Source organism: Lepidochelys olivacea (assembly GCF_965140295.1).
Source record: "Lepidochelys olivacea isolate rLepOli2 genome assembly, chromosome: 1".
Taxonomy (NCBI): Eukaryota; Metazoa; Chordata; order Testudines; family Cheloniidae; genus Lepidochelys; species Lepidochelys olivacea.
The window spans coordinates 195,260,362-195,278,082 of NC_140411.1; the positions used below are offsets into that span (position 1 = coordinate 195,260,362).

The 17,721-nt window shown below is 40.6% G+C and overlaps 2 protein-coding genes across 2 annotated transcripts in view; both read left to right on the plus strand.

Annotated features, from left to right (window-relative positions):
* MORC1 (MORC family CW-type zinc finger 1) overlaps positions 1-10,201 on the plus strand; it is a gene marked incomplete at its 5' end in the record, with an annotated part of 95,639 nt that extends 85,438 nt beyond the window's left edge. The window contains 3 exons of the mRNA XM_084647446.1: positions 6,229-6,414; positions 7,968-8,033; positions 9,748-10,201. Coding sequence (XP_084503572.1) covers positions 6,229-6,414; positions 7,968-8,033; positions 9,748-9,918 — 423 coding nt within the window. The 3' untranslated portion in view covers positions 9,919-10,201. The remainder of the gene's footprint in view (positions 1-6,228; positions 6,415-7,967; positions 8,034-9,747) is intronic.
* A 3,048-nt stretch (positions 10,202-13,249) lies between these two features.
* The window catches only part of GUCA1C (guanylate cyclase activator 1C), a gene marked incomplete at both ends in the record, with an annotated part of 45,516 nt that continues 41,044 nt past the window's right edge, over positions 13,250-17,721 (plus strand). Inside the window, one exon of the mRNA XM_084647457.1 lies at positions 13,250-13,453. Within this exon, the coding sequence (XP_084503583.1) occupies positions 13,250-13,453 (204 nt within the window). The remainder of the gene's footprint in view (positions 13,454-17,721) is intronic.

A 17,721-nucleotide genomic window follows, 5' to 3' on the forward strand; every position in this document is an offset into this window, starting at 1 on the left:
AGGGAGTCCCCATCAGCACTGAGATCAGTACCGTTCTCACAGTAGAGACGGCAGTTTTTGGCCTGGTTCCTGCTAGCCACCTGGCTGTGAAAAAAGCAAATGCGGTCTTGGGATGCATCAGGCAAGGTAGTTTGAATAGAGATAAGGAGGTTTTAGTACACTTATACAAGGCACTGGTGAGACCTCATCTGGAATACTGTGTGTAATTCTGGTCTCCCATGTTTAAGAAGGATGAATTCAAACTGGAACAGGTACAGAGAAGGGCTACTAGGATGATCCGAGGAATGGAAAACCTGTCTTTTGAAAGGAGACTCAAGGAGCTTGGCTTGTTTAGCTAACCAAAAGACGGTTGAGGGGAGATATGATTGCTCTCTATAAATATATCAGAGGGATAAATACCAGAGAGGGAGAGGAATTATTTAAGCTTAGTGGACACAAGAACAAATGGATATAAACTGGTCATCGGGAAGTTTAGACTTGAAATTAGACAAAGGTTTCTAACCATCAGAGGAGTGAAGTTCTGGAATAGCCTTCCAAGGGAAGCAGTGGGGGCAAAAGACCTATCTGGCTTTAAGATTAAACTCGATAAGTTTATGGAGGAGTTGGTATGATGGGATAACATGATTTTGACAATGAATTGATCTTTATTCATGGTAAATAGGCCCAATGATATCTATAAGTCTATGAGTCTATATCACTTCCCTCAGTGGCCTTTATGGAACTTTTGGGATGTCCCTCAATCTTCAGGGTTCGATCCTCTTCTGATTCCAGAGAATGTTGCCAAACCCTCCTGCTGTCTCACTTCCTGACGCAACTAGGCTGGAGACTCATACTGAGGTTGCTCCTTCTGAGCTGGTACAGCCTAAGCCTTTATTGCAGGAGCAAACGGGGTCACTTTGGGCCTACTTCCTTCTTCATCTTCCTCACCAGGCGATTGCACTATACCAGATTCATCTTCTGTGCCTAAAGACTTTGCCTTATCAAGATCTCCTTAGGGGAATGCCTACAGCCTTGGCATTCAGGCCGAGTTCATTCAGGAGAATACCCATAAGTTGGTGCACATTCTCCAGTCATCAGTTCCAGGGAGGGTAGCTCTACCTATAAATGAAGCACTTTTGGAAAATGGTATTATGTCCCTATGCAGAGTTTTGAGTGCTTCTATTCATACCCAGCCTCTAACTTACTTGCTTGTAACAGCTGCAAATGAGAGAGTGAAACATGAGGGGATTTAAGTCAAAGCCTAAAGATAGAGTCTAAAAGATTGGATGTAATGGGACGAAAAATGCATTCAACCTTGTCTTTACAAATGTGCGCTGCTAATCTGCAGGCACTGTTATCAAAATATAAACTTCTAAATTAGAAAGCTATGTCCAAATTTAGACAAATTGCCAGAGTCCTCCAGGGAAGAGTTTTTTAAGGCTTTCATTGTGGAAGGTTGTCTAGTGTCAAAGACGTTGCTGCAGTGAGCACTGCATGTAGCAGACACCTCCTCCAAGATTATGTCCTCTGCTGTAACAATGAGAAGAGCCTTGTTACAGAACTCTGACACAGCTCCGGAGGTCCAGCAGGGCATAGAGGACCTACCTTTTGATGGTCAGTTTCTGTTTTCTGAAAAGACTGATGAGATGCTACCTTCTTTTAAGAACTGTTGAGCTACTTTCATTGGGGGTTTATAACCCAGTGATTGAGAGGCCTCATTATGGAGGTCAGCAGCAGCGATACTGTCAGTATTCCCAGATGTATTTCAGGAGTTGGCTTATCTTGCGAGACAGCATGATTTCTCCAGAAAGAGAGACAGTTTGCACAGGCGAAGGCTTTCCAGTTCCAACTAGAACCAACCAGCTCATCCTCTATCAGTCATTTTAACTCTACTACCAAGGGCAGCTTACCAGTTATCAACTTCCAGACCAATTCCCCGCCATTTGGGGACAGACTGCCCTGCTTCTACAGTGCTTATGAAGAAACAACCCCAGGCAAATGGTCCCTGAGTTCTGTGAGATCAGGTTATGCCACACAGTTCCCCCTTCTCACTCCCATGGCCCATCCCTTTTCGGGGACTTGTCTCGTGAGTCACTGCTCCTTCCAGCAGTAGTGATCGCCTATCAGGAGAATCGGAATTCAAGTCTTCCCTAGCCTGGATGATTTGGTTACTGAAGGGGAAGTCCAAAGCACAAGTCTGATGCACATGTCCTCCATCACATCCAGTTCATACTATGTCTCGTTGATCAACTGGGGCTGATTTTGAGCTAAGAAAAATCAGTATTAATTCTGATACAAAGAATCAAGTTCATTGTGCCCCTACTAGACTCTACAAGTTCCAGGGCTTTCTGCCCGATGAACAATTTCAAATAATGCTTCATCTTTGTCTGTCCTTCCAGTTTCACCCTTCAAATATGGCATGCTTATGCCTGAAGTTACTAAGTTATGTGGCTGCATGCACCTACACAGTCCAGCATGCAAGTTTGTGCCTTCGTCCTCTTAAATCATGGTTGAAGTTGATCTATCACCCATCTTCAGCCATTGGACAGGCTTGTCCAAGTGCCACTGGTGATCCTGAGTACCTAGAATGTTAGGCATATCGGAGCAATGTGTGCAAAGGTGTTCCCTTTGCCCATCCTCCACCGACCCGGACTATAGTTACCGAAGCCTCCACAATAGGTAGGGGGATGTGTCTAGGGACATTGAAAGTTCAGGGTTTGTTGGTAGGACAAGAAGCTTCCCTTCATGTCAATGTCCTGGAACTTCAAGAGGTTTACAATACATACCAGGCCTTTCGGGCTCAGATCAAAGGCACAGCAGTTCATGTGCTTACCAACAATACCACTGTATTATATTATGTGGGCAATCAAGGAGGAGCCCACTCTAACCAGCTCTGTCAGGGAGCAAAACAGTTTTGGCATTTTTTTCTAGCAAGGAAGACTCATTCCCATAGCTGCACACTTGTCGGGTGTTCAGAATCAGTTAGCTGGTCACCTCAGAAGGAATTTCTCCCAAATCATAAATGGTCCATGAAGAGCACTCTGCTGCAGTCTATTTTCAAAGAATGGGGCTTTCAGACAATGGACTTCTTTGTAATAAAAGACAAGAACTTCAGTCAGTTTTGCTCTGGAGCTGGACTTGATCCAGGCTCATTAATTGATGACTTCCAGTTGAATTGGAGATCAGCACTGATGTGTGCTTTCTCCCCAGCCCCGCTTATCCCTCAGGTTATACAAAACTGAAGGCAGATCATGCCAAACTGATACTCATTGTGTCAGCTTAGCCAAGAAAAAGTAGTTCTCCAAACTTCATGGTCTATCTGTGTGACTTCCCAGAACTCTTCTCCTCATTCCCTGCTGACACGACACCACAGTCAGATATGGCATCCGGTGTTGAGCAGTCTGCACCTAACGGCCTGGATACTCCATGCTTAGGTGAAGAGGAAGAATGATGTTCAGAAGCAGTACAGCGAGTCCTACCTTCTACTAAGTTTACCTATTTGGCTGAGTGGAAAAGTTTTTCAGTTTGGTCATTGGCTCGGGGAATATGGCCAGTGCTTGCACATATTAGATTAGATTGGATATTAGGAAAAACTTTTTCACTAAGAGGGTGGTGAAACACTGGAATGCGTTACCTAGGGAGGTGGTAGAATCTCCTTCCTTAGAGGTTTTTAAGGTCAGGCTTGACAAAGCCCTGGCTGGAATGATTTAACTGGGAATTGGTCCCGCTTCGAGCAGGGGGTTGGACTAGATGACCTTCTGGGGTCCCTTCCAACCCTGGTATTCTATGATTCTATGATATACAGGACATTTTGGATTACCTGGTATATCTTAAGTCCCCAGGTCTGTTACTCAGCTGATTGAGGGTCCACTTAGTGGCAATTTTAGCATTTCGTCTTCCAATCCAAGGGAAGTTGGTATTATCCAGTTCCATGGTAGTTAGATTTCTAAAATATGTTGTCCACCTCTTTTTGCCTATAAAAGAAATTATTCCCTTTGGGGACTTCAGTCTGGCTCCCCTAATACTGGCTCCCCTAATAAGTCCTCTGTTTGAGCCCCTAGCAATCTTTCCCATCTTTCCTTTGCCAAAAGACAGCTTTTTTTATTCCCAGAACTTCCATTAGTTAGTGAGCTGCAGACCCTAATGGCGAAGCCTCCAGTTACAGTTTTTCAAAGGCAAGGTGGTCTTGAGGCCACACCCTATGTTTTTGTCTAACAGAGTTTTCATATTTTCACCTTAACCAAACAATATACTTGCTGGAATTTTTTCCTAAGACTCACTCAAATGTGGACAAGAGGAGCACTTTCTGTCCTTGGATGTGAGACAGTCCTTGGCGTTCTGTGTAGAAAGGACTAGACTGTTCCATGCATCACCTCAACTTTTTATCTCATGTGTAAATCGGATGAAGGGTCAGGTGATTTCCGGATGGATTACTTCCTGCACTACAAGAGGATATGGGGTAGCTCAAGTCACACTTCCAAAGAGGTGATTGGCTCATTCAATGAGGGCCCAAAAGACTTCAGTTTTGTTTCTCAGTGACATTTCTATATTGTAAATTTGCAGGGGCGCTTCCTGATCTTTCGTACAGATTTTTACCAAGCATTATGCTATTTCAGCTGTATCTAGATCAGAGGCAAACTTCGGAAAGCTGATTGCAGTCATTGTTTCAATAGATTCTGAGCCCCCTCTCCTACGAGTACTGCTTATGGGTCACCTGAACGGAATACATGACTGCAACCACTCGAAGAAAAAACGGTTACCTGCCTGTACTCTAACGGTTGTTGTTCAAGATGTGGGTGCAGATGTGTATTCCATGCCCCACCCTCCGTCCTCTCTGCATCAGTCTCTTCAGCCTTGGATTCCAATGCAAAGGACCTAAGGGAGTGTCAGGGCAGCACTGCCTTCAAGAGCCCTGGGAAGGACTGCCAGGGGCCCGAGGGCGTGAGCTCGATAGGTACTGCTAAGCAAAGTCCTCTGGCTTCAGCGTGCTGGGTGTGCGCATGCCTTAGTGGAATACACATCTGCACTCACATCTCGGAGAACAACAGTTACAGTACAGGTAGGTAACGTTTTTTTTTCTCCTGGCAAACTTATTCTAGATAGCCTCTTTTCAAAGAAGTAAATTTTTAAAATACAGTAAGCACTGTGACTGCCAGTGCCCTAACTGTAAAATAAGGGATGCCAATCTTTTTGGAACCAGACATTTACTCAGAGAACTATTCCATGAATTATGTTTAATGTGTCTAATAAGAATTGTTTTGCAGAAGCACAGCTGTAAGGATCAATCCATTTTTTACAAACTAGAGCAGTTAAATGATATAAGAACTATAATAAAGGCAGAATTAGTGCATTAAAGTTAAATTGTATAGGCTCATGCTGATCATTCTTATTGACAAGGGTAGTTCATTAATTTCAGTGGGGATTATTTACAGGAACAAGGGCTAGTCATGTAAGTAAGGGAATGCAGTTTCATATCCTTAGTGCGTTATACAATCCTAATATGTCCATTATCTGTTGTCATTAATGAGAGCTGAGGATTGTAAATGTAATCTTCATGCTGGTTTCAGCTGTAAATAGACACTAACCGTGAGATCTGCAAGGGATTAAACTAATTTCTTAATATCCTCCTATGTCCCCAGGCCCTTTTCTCTTTCCCAAGCTATCAATTCAAGTATCAGTTCTAAGTGAATAAAAATGGGGCTAGAGAGGGTTGGTTGGGAAGGGGTTTTTTTAGTTCTTAAAAAGCCATTTAGTGAGTCTGGAGGATATACTGAGGATTCCCTTCTCCCAACACAGTAGTAAAATAGCTGAGTGGAACCTGGCTGATTTCGCATACTGCACACTCAACATCTGTTTCTTATGCTAGATAGCTATGTTCTGTGAGATTAAACCTCCCAGAATCCTTCTAGAGCCAAATCATTATTTTCTCCTATTTCTCTTCAAATCACTATTGGCAAATGGACTCTAATTTAAGAGATGCAGCTAGATAAACATTAAATTTTCCCTGACTAGTGACTTTAAATATTACAATAAATTGAATCTAAATCCTTCCTGCACCATCAGCTGTCTCTTAAAGTTCCACCATTCCTGCCTGTATGGGCATCTTGTTTCATATCCTCCATGTTGGTCAGTTTGATGAATTAGTAGTGAATCATTTCTCCCTTCTAAAAGCAATTATAAATGTATATTTATTGTATTTCTTAATACAAATATATCTGAATTGGTTTTGCTGTGCACCTGTATCACCAGGTCATGAAAGACTATTTTGTTCAGCATGAGAGTAAAATACTAAGAAAAATTCAGTCCCTAACTAACCATTCCTGTGAAGTAGCATATGTTAGTGAACTGCAACAGAGACGCTGTGAGATGCAAATAAAAGCTACTCAAGAAAAACTAAAGACCCTTCGGGAGAAGATATCAGAGCGAATTCACCCAGTGAGTGGTATTTAATTCAAATATTTATTATTAATGAGCTTTTGGTATTTTTCATAAGGAAAAAAATACAACTTGTCCTGGATTATCTGTTTCAGACTACAGTGTCTCTCTGTCAGAATAAGTGTCTGTGCACATAGATTTTTAAAATGAATGGTGTTGCACAGACTGGAAACAATCTAGCATTATTCAGATCCCAAGTTCAGTTGGCAATAGGGCAGTTTAAAATAATACCCTTTTACTTGTAAACTGAGCAGTTTTTGTTCTAGAATCATTAACATACAATCTGAAAAACTACTCTAATATGGCGTACAGCAGAGCACAGACACACTCCTACAACTGAGGTGGGTTGGCAGACTGTTTATTGACATACCTATTTCTATTATACCAAACAAATGATTGTATGTTAAACATAAGATTTTCTTTGAAGTGTAGTGCTGCTGAACACTCAGTTCATGTTATTTAACTTTAATTTGTGTAATGTCAAGTGTATTTAATTTTCTGTAACATTAACCAAAAGGCTATAAGGAAGTAATTTAGTAATTTCTTAATATTCTCATTTGTGAAGTATCATTTCTTTTACCCCTATTTTTTAGGTGAAGTGATGTTTTGTCTGTAATGTTTGAGCCAATCCCATAATGAAGGCAACAGTGTCACCCAAATGCTTATATATAGGGTTTTACTAGAACTAAAATAGCACCTAAATAATCCATCTGACAAATTGGAAAATAGCATACCACTTACTCAAGTCCTTGGTGTGAATTGTCATAGCTTCATCGAAACCATTGGAGCTGTGACAGTTACAGCAGCTGAAGATGCTGGAATATTTCTAAATGTAAATATAAATATTGAAGTGCGACAGATCATTTAAATGGCCTTCTGGTTAGACACTTTCTAATTAATATTACAGTGATGAAGATTATAATTAACTCAGAACACTACTCCATCTTCTGTGTATATACTGTTGGTCATATCCTCATCTGATGTAAATCAGCTTAGCTCTGTTGAAATCAGTGGTAGTCCTACAATTGACTTAAATGGAACCAGAATTTGGCCCTCAATGCATCATGTATTAATTGGCGGGTAGGTTCTTGTGCACTGGTGTGAATTGTGCTCTTGGAGAGAAGAAATAGTAACTTGCTCATGTGCTGTATACTAAATTACAGACTTATAGCTTGCCAATAAGGCCTACATGTCTTCATGTGTAAAGAAATTATAAGGCTTCAAAGAATGATAGCAGATTCTAACAGATGAATTTAACATGGGAAGTAGCCAGATCTGGAAGCGCTAAAAGGATATGTGAGAAAACAAAGCTAAGGTACAAATAAGAAATCTAAAAAGTAAAGTTTGCAAGGCACTCATGGTGATTGGAAATAAACTGAATTTGCTCTGGGCTCTCTCCAGGCATCAGCCTGAAACATGGTCATCTTCAGGAACAGTTGAGGTCTTTTTAGTCCAAAGTGTTGCTACTTCTACCTTGGAGAAACCAGAAACAGTATAGGATAAAGAAAAAGCAAAGCAAATTTTCTTCTGATCAATCTTACTTTACTTTACAGGAGTTGTTGATAGAACTCAGGAAGCATTGCCAGTCAGTAAAAAAAAAACATGACCTTTCTCTTGAGGTAGGTGACCTTGTCATTTTCCTGGCTACAGTTAAGATTGTCTCTTGGTCACTGAGTAAATGAGCCAGCTAAACATTCTAGGTGGTATATATGCCCATAAATTCACAGCCTCACGTTCCCTTCCATTGCAGAGGCTAATGTTGCTTTATGTTTTTAAAACATCGGAAAGATTGGTGTGAAAAAGCTGGGATTACGGTCCTTGGTCCCTTGGATACTCCATGATAAATATTTAACCAGTCTTTCCATGCCTACAGTCTTCTAGTTCTGAAGCTCTCCATTATGCTTACCTGGGTGTTACACAATGTCATGAAAGGAGGTTTTGAAACCTTATAAAGGCTCTTAATGTTGTTATGAATTGTGTCCATTTTCTCTGCCACGTGAGTTCACCTAGGGTTACTTCCAAGGAAGGGCCTGACATCATCAGTGCTTGAGTCGAGTTGCCATCTGGTATGCACCTCTCAGGCGCCATGAGAGGTGACTTTTTTCCAGGTTCAACGGAAACCAGCTACAGCTCAGTCATCTTGTGAAATCACTAACCAGACTGCAATATTTAGCTCAAACTTTTATGTAGGAAGGTTTTTGCTAGTGGTGTGGAGCTCATTGGAAATACATTTTGCCTCTATTGTTGCACCAGAGCACTCTTCCTTTTTTTCCTTTATCTGTTTCAAGCAAAAATGCTTCATCCTGACTCTTACAATCACTGTGTCTCTTGAAATTAAAGAACATCAAAATATTGAGGACTGCAAAAATCTGGACCCAATAGTAAATTTTTTTACATCAGGACTGGAGATGTTTAGGTTGGAGCAGTCAGTTGCTTTATCTTATGAAAAAGAGGAAAAAAAAAAAAGGCTAATGGACATTATTTTTTTCAGTCCTGGCTCCCTCTCTAAATCCTGTGTCCGGAACTGACAGACACTCAGCACTTTGCAAGATAAGACTGTAAATGAGCAACTGGTTCTCATAAATCGTTTATGTATTTTTTATTTTAGGAATTTAGTGAGACTGTAATTAATTAAATTCTGAGCTAATGCTTAAGTTTTGCTATTAAATAGGTTTTCAGTGGAAAAATTGCCTAGATTCCTTTAACACTGGTTTTAAGACTGTTAATGTAAATGCCCTTATGGTATAACACACCGCTGTAAAAATACTCCTATCTTCCCCTCACTGCCTTTCATCTCTCCCTCTCCAGTCCGTCCAAACACCATTGCTAACGCCCATCCATCTTCTTCAGTGGCCATGCTATCCCCTTTGATTCCCTTCAGTGGTCTTGTCTTTTATTGCATCAGATGCAAGCTTCTCGTTCTCTTCTACAGAGTTCTATATAATCACACCCTTACCCCTCTGTCTGTATCTCTGCTTTCTTTTCTCTCTGCTCCATGCTTTGTCATGCTTTGCCACCAGTTTTGTTCCTTTTATTACATTGCCTATAAATCTAGAACAGACTAATTACTTTACAAGGCTGTCTTTTCTCCCAGATCCTTGCTTACCTGCTTCTACAAGCAATCCCTCCTCCCTTCCAGTCACTAATTGCCACGCACACTCCGTCTCCTCAGCTGTGGTTTTTTTTGTTTGGTTTTTTTCAGTTTGCGTTATCTATTTTAGATTGTGTGCTCTTAGGGCTGGGTAAACATAGCTATATTTGTTTGCAATACTTTAAAATAATATTTACAAGGATACTAAGTGCTTATAGATCCATGCATGTTTGTTTTTTTAGGGTGACCATGTAGATGACTTAAAACAAATTGATGGCTATCTCGAAGAGCTCCTTAAACAAGACATGTGCCAATCTGGCATTGTAAGTTTACCCATTGTAAATACAAACACAGCAGAGTTAGGAGAACCTGTCGTGCCATGTGAAGAAATTGTGGATGTTTTCAAGAACTGAGGTGGCTTGGTCTCCACTGCTCATACATTTATACTATCACAACTTTTAGAAATACATTGGAAAATTAATCTTAACATAATATGAATGTAAACTGTTAACAAAGAAAATTATCATGGCTTATGCTTTTGAGAAATTGACCCGGTCAGCTTCTCCTTTGAATTTTTGTGCATTATGCTCTTGAGAAGATGTTTTGTTTTACCTTTGAGCTATAAACACTACTTTCATTTGTTTGATGTAGTAACTTCATAGATACAGACCGACCTGTGTATCATATGTTAGTACTTCATAGTAATAGATATTATTGAAGATTTCCGTTTAGTCAATGAAGATAAAAGACTTTAAAAATGTTATTTTACAGTATCTTTGTTACATGTTTCCGATTATTGGATGTGACAAATACAGTTGTTCTAGAGAGCTTGCAAACCTTTGGCTAATTTATTTATATTTACGAAGGGAATGTTTCTGGCTGTTCAGTATTTAGTCTACTTTTTTCAGGCATTACACAGAGAAACTCCTTAGTACAGAAGTCAATGGGAGCTTGCTTGAGTTGCAAACTCTAGCCTCAACCCTGCATCTGATAGCATATTGGTAGACTGCTGAACCCATATAGAGTCCCATTGAAGGAATGGAGCCCAAGAAAAGAGTTCAGCATTTGATCTATTGGGATTATTTGAAAAATGTTTTTAATGAAAGCTAGTTTGTAATGGAACTTGTTTTTGAAGTCCTGTCTGTACATCTTACACAAACCAGACTAGCACATACTTTCAAGAAACATTTGGCTACTGAGATACGCTTGGACTTCTGGTTTTTACTTAGTTATAATGCTCCAGCACTTTATTTGTCTTATGGAACTTAAATGAAAAGCTCAGAGTGTTACAAAACCAAGCATAGAGTCCACAGAGTTAAATAATAACAATGTCTCATATCTTAATACTCAGCATTAATTTTGGACACTATGGCAAACGTACTACTGAGGAAGAATTTTCCAGTCTACACTGGCACGTCCTTGTTCTTCAAAAAAATATTAACTACAATTAGTCCAGTTTGCTTTAAATTGTACGCCTACCCACTTGTCCCTCCTCACTTCTGCAGAGATTAAGTATGTTCTCCTTTTAATCTGTTTTATAAACTTAAGGTCAGATATGGTCACATCACCTATACAGTAGAGTGCAATTCCTTTGCAGGCTTGAGGCCAAATTTTTGAAAGAGCAACCTTGTTTCGTATGGGTACATCATGTGCTAGAAAATATAGCCATCTGCGAAAGGAGGCTGGGCCTGAGCCCTCTTGAAAATTAGGCCTGTATAGTTTGTGCAGTTGTACAGGACTTTGAAGGACATCTGCATTTGTGTTCAGCCCTGCAGAATGAGATGGATACACCACATTTTTCTCTTGCACTACTCTGTTCCCTCCATTTTGACACACTTTTTGAATTACCTTTGAGAGTTACTGTATAGGTCATGCCTAAATAGCTAAACTATATTAATCAGTTTTGGCTGCTGTGACGTTAAACCATTAACTACTACCACATAACAAGTACTACAAACGTAAATGACCATTTAGGTCTTTGTGCGTAGCGTACAATTGCTGTTTGTTCTTTGTCAGAGTTTGTCTTAAAAGTCATCTCGTATAACAGGTTTAGTCTATAACTGCTCACCAAAATTATGTAAAGAGCCGCATGGGTAAGAGAGATTTAAAAAGAAAGAAAGCAGTGAACAATTATATGCGTTGGAGGTAGTTGTCCAAAGTGTTTTCAGATATCCAAGAGTGGGTACAATAAGTGGGTTCAGATGCTTCAATGGAAGTTGCTATTTAAGTGCAAACTATTCATTTCACTCTTGTAGTGTATATATATTTAAAAGCCTGGTACTTGCTGTTACAGTCCAAGTCCCATGCAGGGAGATCCAGAGGAGCAGCTCTTGATGCTTCAACATGTTCAGTGATAGGTCTTTTCCTGTGTGGCCTTGTCTCTGTGTAGCGCATAGTGGGAAGTGAAAGGGGATACAGCTCAGCACTAACATAAGGGGCAATAGTATGCTGCAGTGTTGGATAGTTATCTGAAAACATCCACTCAATGTGCAGTCAAAACATCTAACAGAATCTTGGGAATCATTAGGAAAGGGATAAATAATATGACAGAAAATATCATATTGCCTCTGTATAAATCCATGGTACGTCCACATCTTGAATACTGTGTGCACATATGGTCTCCCTATCTCAAAAAAGATATATTGGAATTGGAAAAGGTAGAGAAAAGGGCAAGGAAAATTATTAGGGGTATGGAACAGGAGAGATTAATAAGAGTGGGACTTTTCAGCTTGGAAAAGAGACAACAAAGGGTGGGATATGATAGAAGTCTATAAAATCAAGACTGGTATGGAGAAAGTAAATAAGGAAGTGTTATTTACTCCTCATAACCCAAGAACTAGGGGGTCACCAAATGAAATTAATAGGAAGCAGATTTAAAACAAATGAAAGGAAGTATTTCTTCACACAACCCACAGTCAAACTGTGGAACTCTTTGCCAGAGGATGTTATGAAGGCCAAGACCATAACAGGGTGAGAACCAGATAAGTTCATGGAGGATAGGTCCATCAATGACTATTAGCCAGGATGGGCAGGGATGGTATCCCTAGCCTCTGTTTGCCAGAACAACAGGGGATGGATCACTTGATGATTGCCTGTTCTGTTTATTCCCTCTGGGGCATCTGGCATTGGCCACTGTCAGAAGACAGGATACTGGGCTAGGTAGACTATTGGTCTGACCTAGTATGGCCAGTCTTATGTTCTTATGGTCAACAAGATGGTATAAGCTGACAGTAAATGGTAAGTGAACCAACTTAGGCCATTTCCTCAATGCAAAGCCCCTGTGTATGCAACAGGACAGCTGGGCCCCAGAGTTTAGTGAGAAACTATGCCTGACACACCCCTATTCCTGTGAAATATTGAAACAACTGTTCTACAACTTTTTCAAAATGCCTGAATCTCACCTCATACACACCCTTTTTACATTGGTTTAACTCCATAAACCTTGATGTGAAATCAAAATCTGGCCAGTCTCTCCTCATTGTACAGTATGTCCCAGCACCATGAGCACTGAGTGGGAGGAAAGAGTATCATCGACTGATAAAACCCTTCTGCATTTAAGCTGGGCACTGAAGGTAATCTCACTAGGATGCTATATTTACTTAACTTATATCTGTGGAGACTTGTAAGAGGTTTACAGTAGCTCCTAGATGCCGAGTTAGTGTCTAAATGATCATTGTCGGCAAGCCACAAGAGCTAAGCAGCATAAGCATTTGGATGAATAAGTACTGAAAAAGGGTACTTGGAATGTTTGACACGATGGGAGCCAGTGCATCAGCGGATGATATTAACGCCATGGAAATCCATCACTGGTACACAAAATTTATGAAGGAGTGCCCATCTGGACAGCTTTGTCTTCATGAATTTAAACATGTTCTAGGTCTGCAAGGTCTTACTCAAGATGCAAACAAGTACGTTGAACAAGTATTTCACACTTTTGACATGAATAAGGTAAGGCTTTCCACTTAACTACCTAGCTTGGTTAAAGCCGTGTAACTTGCTGCATCGAATGGTATAGCTCAATGTTCTGGTCACACTGGTTATTTAGACCTGTGGTTCAGAGATAGCAAGAAACTCCATGTGGGTATATTTAAGTAGCCAGAAGCTAACCCTGAACTTTCATGAGAGTTTGCCTTTTTGAAAAATGTCTGTGTACAATCCTTATAGTACTTTCTGAATCAAATCTAGTCACTGAAGACTGAATTTCTAAGTGTGTTTTTAGAGTGTGTTAGACAGTGGAGATTTTTTCCCCATAAATCTACTTGAAAAAGAGTAATTGTTTGTCTCAGTGCACATATGTCAGAGCTTATGAAGAACTATTAAATATGCTGTTCATTGAATGAAACATTTCTTCATGATGCTGAGTGTGTTGTAAGTTTTAGTTTGAAATGAATCAAATGGGCCTCCAGAGATGGCTCCAGCTGCCCTTAAGGACTTTTATTTTTTCCCCCAACTCCTCAATGTTTGATATTGCAGTGTGGTTGTACAGCAGATGTTACCTGCATCACTGCCTGCTGCTCTTGTTAATTCTGTGCTTCATACAGGTTCCCTCTTATCATAGGATCCACATCCAAAAGAGCTCACCTTCTTAATTTTCTCCTGGGTCTAGGAAGCACCTTGAAATATTGCCTAACCCTACTCCCACTGAAGTCACTCGGGTTTTGGCCGTAGACTGAAATGAGAGCAGGCTTGGGCTCCAACTAGCAACTTCACATAATGAATTCAAAGGCACTTTTCACCAGAAAGATTCAGTGGGCTCGTCCATGCTCACACACCCCTGGAAAAAGCATTCGGACATTCTCTTTCTGTCCCAGTGAACCCAGTGAGGTTGTAATGACTACTTTACTAGTAAAGCAAAATGCATTAGTGCTTCGTATCAGGGATTCCAGCAGGGATTACATTTGGTGATCCAAGGTCCAGACAAGGAGCATTAATCCCATCTTGGTTTAAACTTTAGAAAATCCCTTTCTCTGACATACTTCATTATGAATATAAGTTAAATTTAGTGTAAGAGCATTTTTAAAATAATAGAGATTTGGGGTGTTTGTGCATGTGATGTGTGTGATGTTACATTGCGCCTAATGGCCCAGGGATTACTAGAGAGCTAATGCTAAATTTTAGCTAGTCATGTGATAAAATCGTATACTGGTAACATTAATATTAATTTGCTTTAACAGTTGTTTAGGTTTTTTTAATATTGAGAAATTACTGTGCTTTAATCTATGTTTATGTATTCTGAGTACTGCTGGTTGCTATAACACAAGACTCTGGGGTATATAATAGAATATTTTGCTTTGTCACAAATGAACTAAGTAGTATGGACATTTGCTATTTATATTACGTTCATTTGTCATTGGAGGTCGCTAGACAACTACATGGAGGGACTGACTGGTAATTGGTTAATCAGAATCAACTAATTCAAGGAGTGTAGCAGTACGGTTGGCCAGCTAGCAAACTCTGAATCCATTAAAATGAAATCTGATTTGAAGGAAAGATACCAATTTTTTTCTCTCTTAATCACTTACAAATAATGTGCTAATGGTTACACTTCAAATATAGCTTTAACAACATTTTAGAAACTCTTTTTAGCTGCTACAGAATTTCTTGGCCATATGTTAGTTTTCTCCAAGAACTTCTCTCAACTCCCCTATATGTAATCTATGGTTCACAGAGCCAGATATCTAAGTGCTATTAATTTTAATTCAGAAATTTTATTTTAGACCAATATTTTGATAACGGTCTAGTATTTTATGGGTGCCTCAGCAAATCAGGGCCTCATAAAACATCTGAGGTTAGATTTCCAGAAACCAAGGATGGGACCTAATACTTCCTGGGAATCAGAGTCTTTAAGGTGTCAAGTTGAGCACCCACAAATGGAAGCACCCAGAATTGCTCGTCACTTGCCAAAACGTTGGCCTAGATATTTGAAAATGTCTGCTGTTTTGATACAGACTTATACATTATGATATCTGCAAGATTATTTTCTGATGTCTAATGCACTGACTTCTCTGATTTCTATTGGGATTTATCCCTTATATTTATCAGGTTGAACATAGCATAAAATTCTTCCACCTCATGCATACATTTAAAATGTTATCTATTAAACTATGGTCCTGCATTACTGAAATTTCTAGTTTTGGCAGCCAACTAAAAAAGGTGGCTCAAAGTTTTGGAAATATGCATCCTCCAGAAATTAATGAAGTTTTTTAAAAATATTTCTACAAAGATCTGTATACTTACTAAGATCAATAAATAATCTAGAAAAGGAAAACTGTTATCAAAATAGTATCTAACCTTATCTTTATGAGTTAAATTCTACATTAGAGAAAAAAAACATGCTTCTCATTTCATCTGGTTAGGGAACCTTCCCCATTTCAGAGAAGTTAGACAACTCGTCTGTTTTAAGATTTCATAAAATCCACCATAAAGCTACTTGTCCCAGACTTTTAACTTAATGTTAAATTATGGATTTGAACTGATGCTGCTTTCCCATTCTGCAAGATATTGGGATGTTGTATAATGCTCATCTGTAGGCTTTTGTAATCTAAGCCCTGGTCTACACTAGGACTTTAGGTCGAATTTAGCAACGTTAAATCGATTTAAACCTGCACCCGTCCACACAGTGAAGCCCTTTATTTCGACTTAAAGGGCTCTTAAAATCGATTTCCTTACTCCACCCCTGACAAGTGGATTAGCGCTTAAATCGACGTTCCCAGCTCAAATTTGGGGTACTGTGGACACAATTCGATGGTATTGGCCTCCGGGAGCTATCCCAGAGTGCTCCATTCTGACCGCTCTGGACAGCACTCTCAACTCAGATGCACTGGCCAGGTAGACAGGAAAAGAACCGCGAACTTTTGAATCTCATTTCCTGTTTGGCCAGCGTGGCAAGCTGCAGGTGACCATGCAGAGCTCATCAGCACAGGTGACCATGATGGAGTCCCAGAATCGCAAAAGAGCTCCAGCATGGACCGAACGGGAGGTACGGGATCTGATCGCTGTTTGGGGAGAGGAATCCGTGCTATCAGAACTCCGTTCCAGTTTTCGAAATGCCAAAACCTTTGTCAAAATCTCCCAGGGCATGAAGGACAGAGGCCATAACAGGGACCCGAAGCAGTGCTGCGTGAAACTGAAGGAGCTGAGGCAAGCCTACCAGAAAACCAGAGAGGCGAACAGCCGCTCTGGGTCAGAGCCCCAAACATGCCGCTTCTATGATGAGCTGCATGCCATTTTAGGGGGTTCAGCCACCACTACCCCAGCCGTGTTGTTTGACTCCTTCAATGGAGATGGAGGCAATACGGAAGCAGGTTTTGGGGACGAAGAAGATGAGGAGGAGGAGGAGGTTGTAGATAGCTCACAGCAAGCAAGCGGAGAAACCGGTTTTCCCGACAGCCAGGAACTGTTTCTCACCCTAGACCTGGAGCCAGTACCCCCCGAACCCACCCAAGGCTGCCTCCTGGACCCAGCAGGCGGAGAAGGGACCTCTGGTGAGTGTACCTTTTAAAATGCTATACATGGTTTAAAAGCAAGCATGTGAAAGGATTACTTTGCCCTGGCATTTGCGGTTCTCCTAGATGTAGTCCTAAAGCCTTTGCAAAAGGTTTCTGGGGAGGGCAGCCTTATTTCGTCCTTCATGGTAGGACACTTTATCACTCCAGGCCAGTAACACATACTCGGGAATCACTGTAGAACAAAGCATTGCAGTGTATGTTTGCTGGCATTCAACCAAAATCCGTTCTTTCTCTCTCTGTGTTATCCTCAGGAGAGTGAGATATAATTCATGGTCACCTGGTTGAAATAGGGTGCTTTTCTTCAGGGACACTCAGTATAGCCCATTCCTGCTGGGCTGTTTGCCTGTGGCTGAACAGAAATGTTCCCCGCTGTTAGCCACAGGGAGGGGGGAAGGTTGAGGGGGTAGTCACGCGGTGGGAGGAGGCAAAATGCGACCTTGTAACGAAAGCACATGTGCTATGTATGTAATGTTAACAGCAAGGTTTACCCTGAAAGAGTGTAGCGACTGTTTTATAAAATGTGTCTTTTTAAATACCGCTGTCCCTTTTTTTTTCTCCACCAGCTGCATGTGTTTCAATGATCACAGGATCTTCTCCTTCCCAGAGGCTAGTGAAGCTTAGAAAGAAAAAAAAACGCACTCGCGATGAAATGTTCTCCGAGCTCATGCTGTCCTCCCACACTGACAGAGCACAGACGAATGCGTGGAG